This window comes from Ammodytes marinus, assembly GCF_949987685.1.
Source record: "Ammodytes marinus genome assembly, chromosome: 1".
In the NCBI taxonomy this organism is placed as follows: Eukaryota; Metazoa; Chordata; class Actinopteri; order Uranoscopiformes; family Ammodytidae; genus Ammodytes; species Ammodytes marinus.
This window is the reverse complement of record NC_137230.1, coordinates 3,675,867-3,689,906: the sequence shown is the minus strand read 5'-3', so window position 1 is coordinate 3,689,906 and position 14,040 is coordinate 3,675,867. Positions and strand designations below refer to the sequence as shown.

The following is a 14,040-nucleotide window of genomic DNA, read 5'->3' as shown; positions in this document are numbered from 1 at the left end:
CACCCACAAGCACAACAACAATCAACACACCTACCACAACTGAGACAACAACTACAACTCAGCCACCTACAACTACAAGTTGTCCTGGGGGACATGATATGACCTGTGGTTGGTCAGAATGGATTAACCTAGGAAAGCCCACACCAGGTCCAAATGGTGGAGAAGATGAATCAATCCAAAAAATCATTGCTGCTGGTTATCATATTTGCTCAACTCCAGAAGAAGTTGAGTGCAAATCTGTTCTTTACCCAGGTCTTCCCCTATCACAGCTGGGACAAGCGGTCACTTGCAGTAAAGATGTGGGTCTCATATGCAGCAACAAACAACAAGGACTTCAACAGGAATGTTTGGATTATGATATTAGATTCAAATGCTGTGGGTGTCCAACACCTTCAACACCTTCTACAACAATTGGAAGCACAACACCTTCAACCACTACTACCGCAACACCTTCTACCACAACTGAAAAAACAACTACACCTCTGCCACCCACAAGCACAACAACAATCAACACACCTACCACAACTGAGACAACAACTACAACTCAGCCACCTACAACTACAAGTTGTCCTGGGGGACATGATATGACCTGTGGTTGGTCAGAATGGATTAACCTAGGAAAGCCCACACCAGGTCCAAATGGTGGAGAAGATGAATCAATCCAAAAAATCATTGCTGCTGGTTATCATATTTGCTCAACTCCAGAAGAAGTTGAGTGCAAATCTGTTCTTTACCCAGGTCTTCCCCTATCACAGCTGGGACAAGCGGTCACTTGCAGTAAAGATGTGGGTCTCATATGCAGCAACAAACAACAAGGACTTCAACAGGAATGTTTGGATTATGATATTAGATTCAAATGCTGTGGGTGTCCAACACCTTCAACGCCTTCTACCACAACTGAAAAAACAACTACACCTCTGCCACCCACAAGCACAACAACAATCAACACACCTACCACAACTGAGACAACAACTACAACTCAGCCACCTACACCCACAACAACCAATACACCTACAACTACAACTGTAACGACTACACCTTTGCCACCTACAAGTACAACAACAATCAATACTCCTTCTACCACACCTGGAACAGCAAGTACAACTCATACACCTACAACTACAAGTTGTCCTGGGGGACATGATATGACCTGTGGTTGGTCAGAATGGATTAACCTAGGAAAGCCCACACCAGGTCCAAATGGTGGAGAAGATGAATCAATCCAAAAAATCATTGCTGCTGGTTATCATATTTGCTCAACTCCAGAAGAAGTTGAGTGCAAATCTGTTCTTTACCCAGGTCTTCCCCTATCACAGCTGGGACAAGCGGTCACTTGCAGTAAAGATGTGGGTCTCATATGCAGCAACAAACAACAAGGACTTCAACAGGAATGTTTGGATTATGAGATTAGATTCAAATGCTGTGGGTGTCCAACACCTTCAACGCCTTCTACCACAACTGAAAAAACAACTACAACTCAGCCACCTACACCCACAACAACCAATACACCTACAACCACAACTGTAACGACTACACCTTTGCCACCTACAAGTACAACAACAATCAATACTCCTTCTACCACACCTGGAACAGCAAGTACAACTCATACACCTACAACTACAAGTTGTCCTGGGGGACATGATATGACCTGTGGTTGGTCAGAATGGATTAACCTAGGAAAGCCCACACCAGGTCCAAATGGTGGAGAAGATGAATCAATCCAAAAAATCATTGCTGCTGGTTATCATATTTGCTCAACTCCAGAAGAAGTTGAGTGCAAATCTGTTCTTTACCCAGGTCTTCCCCTATCACAGCTGGGACAAGCGGTCACTTGCAGTAAAGATGTGGGTCTCATATGCAGCAACAAACAACAAGGACTTCAACAGGAATGTTTGGATTATGATATTAGATTCAAATGCTGTGGGTGTCCAACACCTTCAACACCTTCTACAACAATTGGAAGCACAACACCTTCAACCACTACTACCGCAACACCTTCTACCACAACTGAAAAAACAACTACACCTCTGCCACCCACAAGCACAACAACAATCAACACACCTACCACAACTGAGACAACAACTACAACTCAGCCACCTACAACTACAAGTTGTCCTGGGGGACATGATATGACCTGTGGTTGGTCAGAATGGATTAACCTAGGAAAGCCCACACCAGGTCCAAATGGTGGAGAAGATGAATCAATCCAAAAAATCATTGCTGCTGGTTATCATATTTGCTCAACTCCAGAAGAAGTTGAGTGCAAATCTGTTCTTTACCCAGGTCTTCCCCTATCACAGCTGGGACAAGCGGTCACTTGCAGTAAAGATGTGGGTCTCATATGCAGCAACAAACAACAAGGACTTCAACAGGAATGTTTGGATTATGAGATTAGATTCAAATGCTGTGGGTGTCCAACACCTTCAACGCCTTCTACCACAACTGAAAAAACAACTACACCTCTGCCACCCACAAGCACAACAACAATCAACACACCTACCACAACTGAGACAACAACTACAACTCAGCCACCTACACCCACAACAACCAATACACCTACAACTACAACTGTAACGACTACACCTTTGCCACCTACAAGTACAACAACAATCAATACTCCTTCTACCACACCTGGAACAGCAAGTACAACTCATACACCTACAACTACAAGTTGTCCTGGGGGACATGATATGACCTGTGGTTGGTCAGAATGGATTAACCTAGGAAAGCCCACACCAGGTCCAAATGGTGGAGAAGATGAATCAATCCAAAAAATCATTGCTGCTGGTTATCATATTTGCTCAACTCCAGAAGAAGTTGAGTGCAAATCTGTTCTTTACCCAGGTCTTCCCCTATCACAGCTGGGACAAGCGGTCACTTGCAGTAAAGATGTGGGTCTCATATGCAGCAACAAACAACAAGGACTTCAACAGGAATGTTTGGATTATGATATTAGATTCAAATGCTGTGGGTGTCCAACACCTTCAACACCTTCTACAACAATTGGAAGTACAACACCTTCAACCACTACTACCGCAACACCTTCTACCACAACTGAAAAAACAACTACACCTCTGCCACCCACAAGCACAACAACAATCAACACACCTACCACAACTGAGACAACAACTACAACTCAGCCACCTACACCCACAACAACCAATACACCTACAACTACAACTGTAACGACTACACCTTTGCCACCTACAAGTACAACAACAATCAATTCTCCTTCTACCACACCTGGAACAGCAAGTACAACTCATACACCTACAACTACAAGTTGTCCTGGGGGACATGATATGACCTGTGGTTGGTCAGAATGGATTAACCTAGGAAAGCCCACACCAGGTCCAAATGGTGGAGAAGATGAATCAATCCAAAAAATCATTGCTGCTGGTTATCATATTTGCTCAACTCCAGAAGAAGTTGAGTGCAAATCTGTTCTTTACCCAGGTCTTCCCCTATCACAGCTGGGACAAGCGGTCACTTGCAGTAAAGATGTGGGTCTCATATGCAGCAACAAACAACAAGGACTTCAACAGGAATGTTTGGATTATGATATTAGATTCAAATGCTGTGGGTGTCCAACACCTTCAACACCGTCTACCACAACTGAAAAAACAACTACACCTATGCCACCCACAAGCACAACAACAATCAACACACCTACCACAACTGAGACAACAACTACAACTCAGCCACCTACAAGTACAACAACCAATACACCTACAACCACAACTGAAAAAACAACTACACCTCTGCCACCCACAAGCACAACAACAATCAATACACCTACTACAACTGAGACAACAACTACAACTCAGCCACCTACAACACCTTCAACCACTACTACCGCAACGGCTTCTACCACACCTGAAACAGCAACCACAACTCAGCCACCTGTGGTGACAGGAGGAACAGTTACTGGTGCACCACAAGAATTTTGCTGCCTTCATAATGGTACAAGTTTCCCCCGTGGTAAGTACTTATTAAACTGTCCCTAATTCAATATAATAATAATATTTTGGAATACTCTGGGCCAGATCCACTGAGAAGAGACTGCGCGTCCATATACCTACATTATTCGCGGAGAAATAGCGCCTGCAATCTGTCCCATTTTAGCACCGTATCCACAAAATAATTTATACAAATTATATGCCAGCGCTAAAACTTCCACAAAGTTTAGCAGCTGGGCGTAGTCTGCCTCCGTTTTGCTCACAAGCTTTGAAGTGAGAGAGAGCGAGAGAAATTTTGTTACAGTTACACACGGTGGAATACGGCGATAAATTGCTCCACTATAACTGCCTTTGGCAATTAGCGCTGGCCTTTGAGGATTAGGCAGTATTTTCAATTAGGCTTATTTGCATAGTAATGGCGCAATTTTGTGCTGGATTTTGAACATTCTCTAATTTCCGCACATTCAAATGGCACAGGACAGTTGAGTGCAGTTTGCACATATTTCCCCGTTGGAAGCGTTTGGACGCTATCTTTTCTCTCATTTGCACAGGTTTACTCAAAAGCAGAAAAATCCTTTAGTGATTTTGGCCCTATGTTGTCATTTTGCAACCCTGTCTCCAAATTAAGTTATTGTATAGTCAAAAACTATTTAATTACTGTTAAGTTAATGAAAAAAAAATATTAAGCAAGTTCAGTGATATGACATCACCAAACAAAAGAGAATAATATTTGATACACACACCAGGTTTGCCCAATTTGGAGAAGATAAAAGGATTAAAGGTCAACTAAAGTAAAATACATCTTTGCTAATATCCTTCACAGTTTACAGATCGTCTTTTTTTCTGACTTTGACCTACATCGTAGATGGACATTTTTCTTGTGCAATGAGAATTTACTAAGTGACTTTTCCGCAGTTCACTTTTGGTTGTACAACCAAACATATGTTTAGATGATCTGGACAAATTGTTAGTTGTCCTCAACTAGTGCCTCTGACTGCTTGGGTTTCTTGCCTGGTTGAACCAATTCTTAGTCTCTGTTTACTTTCAGATTTCAGCAATCACTTTGACGATTACAGTGTTATAAAGTCAATAACAAGAGCTAAGAAAATAAATCTCAAGTTGTAATAAACTCTATTTTTAGTTTCTGAATTCATTTACTTTAAGCCAAAAGGTTGTATCTGCTGAGAATAGTCTCCACAGTGCATATCTGTGAGATTTGTGACTTTTTCAACAATCTTCATTTGCCTCATTTTCAGGCTCCACGGTCTACAATGTGACAGACAATGATGGCCACTGTTACATAGGGTACTGCAATGAGAGCTGTATTGTAGTTCCCTTTCACTACCCGTGTAAAGCACCTCTGCGTCAGTGTGTTGAAGTAAATCCTCCAAGAAATGTACGTTTTTATCTGCATTCATTACATATTTATCTTTATTTCTATACACATTTGTTAATCTCCAAAACAACCCTCACAATTTATTATGGACTTTGCATAACTATTTATTAAAGTATACTGTAATAACAATCCTCTCATTGCAATCTATGATTCCTCTCGTAGGATGGTGAAATTTGGTCAGTAAGTAACTGTAGTATTGGAGTATGTAATAATGGAAAGGTGACCTATAACAGCAAGACATGTCCAACTCCGAAGCCTATAGCGTGTGCAAATAACTTCCCTGCTGTTGAAGTGAAGGATGATGATGGATGCTGCTCCCATTATGAATGTCAATGTAAGTATAGCCTACTTACTGTTCTTGGTTTCACAATCCTTGTGTTTAAACATGTAAACGCTTTGAACTGTGGCAGTGTTTAGTTTTCATTTGAATCGTATTTGACTTCTATTATCTATTTTTGATAATGGGTGTTTTGTACTAGATGACTTTGAATCTTTTTGCTTTTTATGTATTTGATGTATTATCTGTGCCCTTTGAAGGTACCTGCTATGGTTGGGGAGACCCCCATTATGTCACCTTCGATGGAACCTACTATGGTTTCCAAGGCAACTGTTCCTACTGGCTGGTGAAAGAGATATTGCCAAGATATAACTTCAGTGTTATGATCGATAACTACTATTGTGGTGCCATCGATGGCCTGTCCTGTCCTCAATCCATCACTGTCTTCTATGACAACTACAAGATCTTTATTACACAGAACGATATCAATGGAAATTTCACGAACCAGGTAAACTAACCATTTGTTTTCTCAATTTTTAATTCAAAACACTAGACATCCTAACAGCATCTTCCCTTGTTTGCCTTCAGTGGAATTAATGTGTAAATCTCTTCCAAGAAGCACGTGTACTGTGGGTGCAAAGAACCTTACAAATAAGTTTTTAAGGGATATGTCTCACATCTATATCAAAATGCTTTTTGTTCTAGATTTCTGTTTCTGTGAATGGTAAACCTGTGAGTCCTGCATACCAGCACGGTGAATTCCGTATAACCACCACTGGTATCCAAACAGTGCTACTCATCCCTAAAATCCATGCCAAGATCACCTTCTCAGGGCTAATATTCAGTATCTACCTGCCCTTCAGTGAATTTGGCAACAACACCTGGGGACAGTGTGGTAAGTTCTGCAGAAATGAAGCATCTTTCTAGTAGATATGAATGACGGTTTAGAATGGTTAAATGTTTCTGAGACATACATAGGACATGAAGAAATGATTTTGCTGTTCTTGAAAGGGAATGAAAAAGTAACTTGCATTGAAATGGCTTATATATAATTCCAGGGCTTAAGCTGAAAAAGCAGCAGGGCTTCACTGACTTGAGTGTCACGGTTTTACTAACGATGGGGTTTCTTTAGGCACGTGCGACAACAACCGGACGGACGACTGTATGTTACCCAGTGGCATCATTGATCCTTCATGTCCTAATATGGCACACGAGTGGCATGCTAACGACAGTTCCTGTGAACATCCAATTCAGCCCACACCTGCACCAACACCTCCAACCTGCGATACAACCCTCTGTGAGATCATCAATAGCAGGTAGTGTAGGAGGAAAAAGTCCATCTCTTTTATATTTGATATGGTTTTTTATTTTACCAATAGACAGGGACAGTCTACTGTATATATTGTCCATGGGGGACATGTGCACTCCCTTGCAACTTTTTCATATTTAAGCTCTTGCCAAAATAATAAAATGTCCTACATGCAAAGATCCGTCATTCAGTCACAATTACCTATTCACTAAAGCCCCGTTTAGACACTTTGGATTACAACTTCCAACACAGCACAAGTCTGAATTGAAAGGAGTCACATTTACTTAAAGGTAACACAAACCGAAGTAGCTCAGATAAAATACCAGTTTGGTTTTACCTTCTCAAGACCTTCTCACAGTAATACATTTGTCATGTACTGAACAAAACTAGTTCTAATAAAAATACAAGTGCAAAATATGTTTTAAAATCCACCGGGGATGCAGCCTGTAAGAGAATGGAAAACGCTCCTCTTCTTTCATACCAGTGCTTTTTAACTCACGCATGCTCTCCAAATACCAAGCGAGCATTGCAGTTCTTTCCATATCGTTCTATCATGTCTGAATAAAGCCATACATAAAGCAAACATTGAGACAGCAGACGCCTGTGTTGAATAACAAAAGGCAATGACTTCAACACATAGATGAAGATTACGCTGTTAAAGATTCCATATCTGAAAAAGGCCTTATTAGAAATATCACATCAGGCCTGCAACACATTACTGGTTTATTCACTTGTCCCAGCTTGAAAATGCGCAATAATGCATTCCATTTGTGCCCAGTGTCCATATTGACTATACATCCTATCTTCCCCAGTGTGTTCGAACCTTGCCACAAGTTGGTTGACAGCACTCCATTTGTTGTGGCATGCGAATTTGACATTTGTCACTTGCACATTCATCACATTGGCTGCACCAGCTTACAAACCTATGCTGACGCCTGTGCCGAGGCCGGAGTGTGTATTGACTGGAGGAACGCAACCAAAGGAGTCTGTGGTAATGCCCTAGTGTCATACACTTTTATACACTCGTACAATTCACAGCTAACCAAATGCATCACAGCAAGGACCTACTGCCTATACTCAAAAGATTATGCTAATTCTCTCTCTCTCTCTCTAATAGAATTTGACTGTCCAAGTCCCAAAGTGTATGAAGCCTGTGGCCCTATGGTGGAGCCTACCTGTGATTCCTGGTACAGCAATTCACTAACACATAGTTGTTTATCATTAAAGTCAATATATATATATATATATATATATATATATATATATATATATATATATATATATATATATATATATATATATAATTGTTTTTTATTAGGGGGCCAAGCCCGAGTAGGGCTGGGACCGCGTTTTGCAGAGCAACGCGGTTCCCAAGCCCTGCGGGGCAGGGAACCCTATTGTTCTTGTAGGGATTATTATTAGGGGGCCAAGCCCGAGTAGGGCTGGGACCGCGTTTTGCAGAGCAACGCGGTTCCCAAGCCCTGCGGGGCAGGGAACCCTATTGATCTTGTAGGGATTATTAGGGGGCCAAGCCCGAGCAGGAGCTGGGACCGCGTTTTGCACAGCAACGCGGTTCCCAAGCCCTGCGGGGCAGGGAACCCTATTGTTTTTGTGGCGATTATTATTATTATTATTATTATTATTTGTAGTCATCTAAAACTGCGTGCACAGCCCAAACCGTAAAGGGCGCAGACATGCCAATTGCATGACTAGATCCAGGGCCGGGCCGTGTACGCATACAAGAGAATTCAGACATGCCGGCCACTAGGTGGCGCTACAACGGAGGAAAACGCGTTTGGGGTCATAACTCCCACACCAAACGTCCCACCGTCAAAAACTTTATATCCACAGATGCACTGGAGTCAGCTGCATCATTTGGCATAGGCCACGCCCATTTGCGATATTATAGATTTTTCGCAAAATCGCGAAAACTGCAAAACATATTTTTCGCTACTCCTCCCATATTTTTTGGACAATTGACACCAAACTTTGCACAGACCATCTACCGACCCACACGGAAAAAAATCACGTAAAAGAATTTTGATCCGACCATGGATAACGAAACGGTAGCGTTTTAAATATTTGTTGATTAGCTACGTTTTACGTAGAAATTCATAAATCCAAAATCATAAGTCGGATCAAGTCCAAATTTTAGACATATGTTGGTGCTACCCTTAATTGCGTTCAATAAAAAAATTGGAGAATTTCGCCATAAGGGGGCGCCATAAATTAAGAAATTTTATATCTCCTAATTGGCCAGAGGAATTTTCTTAAAACTCACGGGAAACCATCAAGGGGCATACACGAGTCTATATAAAAAATATGGCCAAGAAATATTAATGTGTAAGGGACTTTTTAATAAAATTAGATTTTTTTTTTTCCGTCAAAGAAAAAAGGCGGGAATGTTAGCATGTCCATTGATATTACATTGTGCAATTAGCTCCGGCGGCCATTTTGTCAAGGCTGACAATCTGCTTTTGCTCATAACTCGCCAACCACACATCGCACATTAAAAAACTTGACATCCACTTGTTCTGTCAATTGAGCTGCATCGTTCTACCGTGGCACTTTCGCGAAATTCATCCGTAAACAGCGATACCTATACAACTCCCGCACCGAACATCCCACGGTCAAAAACTTTACATCCGCAGATTCCGCGGAGTGAGCGGCCGGCGCGGCAGTTGACGACGAGTTGCGTCGGAGGCTTGGCCCCCGGTAAAAACTGCTTGCAGTTCTAGTTATTATTATACTTCGCCCCCTAAAACTGTGTCCACAGCCCAAACCGTAAAGGGTGCAGACATGCCAATAGCATGACTAGATCCAGGTCCGTGAATTCTCGGCATACAAAAAAATTCAGACATGCCGGCCACTAGGTGGCGCTACACCAAAGAAAACGCGTTTGGGGTCATAACTCCCACACCGAACGTCCCACAGTCAAAAACTTTATATCCACAGATGCACTGGAGTCAGCTGCATCATTTGGCATAGGCCACGCCCATTTGCGATATTATAGATTTTTCGCAAAATCACGAAAACTGCAAAACATATTTTTCGCTACTCCTCCCACAATTTTTGGACAATTGACACCAAACTTTGCACAGAACATCTACCGACCCACACGGTAAGAAATCATTGGAAAGAATTGTGATCCGACCATCGATAACGAAACGGTAGCGTTTTAAATATTTGTTGATTAGCTACGTTTTACGAAAAAATTCATAAATCCAAAATCATAAGTCGGATCAAGTCCAAATTTTAGACATATGTTGGGGCTACCCTTAATTGCGTTCAATAAAAAATTTGGAGAATTTCGCCATAAGGGGGCGCCATAAATTAGGAAATTTCATATCTCCTAATTGGCCAGAGGAATTTTCTTAAAACTCACGGGAAACCATCAAGGGGCATACCCAAGTCTATATGAAAAATATGGCCAAGAAATAGTAATGTTTAAGGGACTTTTTAATAAAATTAGATTTTTTTTTTTCCGTCAAAGAAAAAAGGCGGGAATGTTAGCATGTCCATTGACATTACATTGTGCAATTAGCTCCGGCGGCCATTTTGTCAAGGCTGACAATCTGCTTTTGCTCATAACTCGCCAACCACACATCGCACATTAAAAAACTTGACATCCACTTGTTCTGTGAATTGAGCTGCATCGTTCCACCGTGGCACTTTCGCGAAATTCATCCGTAAACAGCGATACCTATACAACTCCCGCACCGAACATCCCACGGTGAAAAACCTTACATCCACAGGTTCCGTGAAGTGAGCAGCCGACGCGGCGGTTGACGACGAGTTGCGTCGGAGGCTTGGCCCCCGGTAAAAACTGCTTGCAGTTCTAGTTATTATTTGTCGCCGCTAGAACTGCGTGCACAGCCCAAACCGTAAAGGGTGCAGACATGCCAATTGCATGACTAGATCCAGGTCCGTGAATTTTCAGCACACATAAAAATTCAGACATGCCGGCCACTAGGTGGCGCTACAACGAAGGAAAACGTGTTTGGGGTCATAACTCCCACACCGAACGTCCCACAGTCAAAAACTTTATATCCACAGATGCACTGGAGTCAGCTGCATCATTTGGCATAGGTCACGCCCATTTGCGATATTATAGATTTTTCGCAAAATCGCGAAAAATGCAAAACTGACTTTTCGTTACTCCTCCCATATTTTTTGGACAATTGACACCAAACTTTGCACAGAACATCTACCGACCCACACGGAAAGAAATCATGTAAAAGAATTTTGATACGACCATGGATAACGAAACGGTAGCGTTTTAAATATTTCTTGATTAGCTACGTTTTACGAAAAAATTCATAAATCCAAAATCATAAGTCGGATCAAGTCCAAATTTTAGACATATGTTAGGACTACCCTTAATTGCGTTCAATAAAAAAATTGGACATTTTCGCCATAAGGGGGCGCCATAAATTAGGAAATTTCATATCTCCTAATTGGCCAGAGGAAATTTCTTAAAACTCACGGGAAACCATCAAGGGGCATACACGAGTCTATATAAAAAATATGGCCAAGAAATATTAATGTGTAAGGGACTTTTTAATAAAATTAGATATTTTTTTTTTCCGTCAAAGAAAAAAGGCGGGAATGTTAGCATGTCCATTGACATTACATTGTGCAATTAGCTCCGGCGGCCATTTTGTCAAGGCTGACAATCTGCTTTTGCTCATAACTCGCCAACCACACATCGCACATTAAAAAACTTGACATCCACTTGTTCTGTGAATTGAGCTGCATCGTTCCACCGTGGCAGTTTTGCCAAATTCATCCGTAAACAGCGATACCTATACAACTCCCGCACCGAACATCCCACGGTCAAAAACTTTACATCCGCAGATTCTGCGGAGTGAGCGGCCGGCGCGGCGGTTGACGACGAGTCGCGTCGGAGGCTTGGCCCCCGGTAAAAACTGCTTGCAGTTCTAGTTATTATTATTATTTGTCGCCGCTAGAACTGCGTGCACAGCCCAAACCGTAAAGGGTGCAGACATGCCAATTGCATGACTAGATCCAGGTCCGTGAAATCTCAGCATACAAAAAAATTCAGACATGCCGGCCACTAGGTGGCGCTACAACGAAGGAAAACGCGTTTGGGGTCATAACTCCCACACCGAATGTCCCACAGTCAAAAACTTTATATCCACAGATGCACTGGAGTCAGCTGCATCATTTGGCATAGGCCACGCCCATTTGCGATATTATAGATTTTTCGCAAAATCGCGAAAACTGCAAAACATATTTTTCGCTACTCCTCCCATAATTTTTGGACAATTGACACCAAAGTTTGCACAGAACATCTACCGACCCACACGGAAAAAAAAATTGCTAAAGCATTTTGATCCGACCATGGATAACGAAACGGTAGCGTTTTAAATATTTCTTGATTAGCTACGTTTTACGAAAAAATTCATAAATCCAAAATCATAAGTCGGATCAAGTCCAAATTTTAGACATATGTTGGGACTACCCTTAATTGCGTTCAATAAAAAAATTGGACATTTTCGCCATAAGGGGGCGCCATAAATTAGGAAATTTCATATCTCCTAATTGGCCAGAGGAAATTTCTGAAAACTGACGGGAAACCATCAAGGGGCATACACGAGTCTATATAAAAAATATGGCCAAGAAATATTAATGTGTAAGGGACTTTTTAATAAAATTAGATATTTTTTTTTTCCATCAAAGAAAAAAGGCGGGAATGTTAGCATGTCCATTGACATTACATTGTGCAATTAGCTCCGGCGGCCATTTTGTCAAGGCTGACAATCTGCTTTTGCTCATAACTCGCCAACCACACATCGCACATTAAAAAACTTGACATCCACTTGTTCTGTGAATTGAGCTGCATCGTTCCACCGTGGCACTTTCGCGAAATTCATCCGTAAACAGCGACACCTATACAACTCCCGCACCGAACATCCCACGGTCAAAAACTTTACATCCGCAGATTCTGCGGAGTGAGCGGCCGGCGCGGCGGTTGACGACGAGTTGCGTCGGAGGCTTGGCCCCCGGTAAAAACTGCTTGCAGTTCTAGTTCTTCTTATTATTCTTCTCCACATAAAAGTGGTGCTGCAGCCCAAACCGTAAAGGGTTGGGACATGCCACTTGCAGGGCTCATCCAAGTCCGTACCCCGTACGCAGACAAAAAAATTCAAACATCCCGGCCACTAGGTGGCGCTACAACAAAGGAAAAGGCGTTTTGGGCTATAACTTCCGCACCGAAAGTCCGACAGTCAAAAACTTTATATCCACAGATGCCCACAAGTCAGCTGCATCTTTTGAGATAGGCCACGCCCATTTGCGTATATATACATTTTTCGCTACATCGCAAAAACTGTGTCAGTCACCAAAACATACACCTCCTACAGTTTTCACCCGATTTGGACGAAACCAAAAGCATTATGCTCTACCAACTCCCACGAGCAAAAGTTGGTCAAATAATTTCTCTACGACCATCGGAAGACTAAACGGTAGCGCTTTAAAGATTTGCGAAAATCCGTTAAAAAAAAAAAAAAAAGGGATTTTCTTGAAACTCAAGGGAGACTATCATGGGGCATACCTGAGTCTATGGCAAAAATATGGGCAAGAAATTCCTTTCTGGGCGGGACTTATTAAAAAAAAGAGTTTTTCAATTTTTTTGCCTGTTTTCGCCATTTCCTAAGTCTTTCGGCGGGAAAATGGGAAAATTCAAAAAACTGTCTTTACAATGGAGAGGTTCACAATTTAATTTTGCTCATAACTCCCCAACCGAACATCGCACATTCAAAAACTTGACATCCACTTGTTTGGTACATTGAGCTGCATCTTTCTATCTAACGTAGTTTTGCAAATGTCATCCATAGGGGGCGCCAAAACCACAAAAAGCAAAGGAAACGCGTTTGGGGCTATAACTTCCACACCGAACATCCCACATTCAAAATCTTTACTTCCCCGGATTCCGTGAAGCGAGGGGCCGGCGACGCGGACGCGGACGACGACGCCCGATCCCGAGTCGCGTGGGAGGCTTGGCCCCCGTTCACAACTGCTTGCAGTTCTAGTTAGGGGGCCAAGCCCGAGCAGGAGCTGGGACCGCGTTTTGCAC

The 14,040-nt window shown here is 42.2% G+C and overlaps 1 protein-coding gene across 1 annotated transcript in view; it reads left to right on the top strand.

Moving 5' to 3' along the window:
- LOC307264521 (mucin-5B-like) overlaps positions 1 to 14,040 on the top strand; it is a gene marked incomplete at both ends in the record, with an annotated part of 66,028 nt that overhangs the window by 39,477 nt on the left and 12,511 nt on the right. The window contains 11 exons of the mRNA XM_080045937.1: positions 984 to 1,094; positions 1,482 to 1,592; positions 2,529 to 2,639; positions 3,141 to 3,251; positions 5,216 to 5,337; positions 5,518 to 5,689; positions 5,893 to 6,140; positions 6,338 to 6,527; positions 6,765 to 6,948; positions 7,754 to 7,932; positions 8,059 to 8,128. Of these exons, the coding sequence (XP_079902063.1) occupies positions 984 to 1,094; positions 1,482 to 1,592; positions 2,529 to 2,639; positions 3,141 to 3,251; positions 5,216 to 5,337; positions 5,518 to 5,689; positions 5,893 to 6,140; positions 6,338 to 6,527; positions 6,765 to 6,948; positions 7,754 to 7,932; positions 8,059 to 8,128 (1,609 nt within the window). The remainder of the gene's footprint in view (positions 1 to 983; positions 1,095 to 1,481; positions 1,593 to 2,528; positions 2,640 to 3,140; positions 3,252 to 5,215; positions 5,338 to 5,517; positions 5,690 to 5,892; positions 6,141 to 6,337; positions 6,528 to 6,764; positions 6,949 to 7,753; positions 7,933 to 8,058; positions 8,129 to 14,040) is intronic.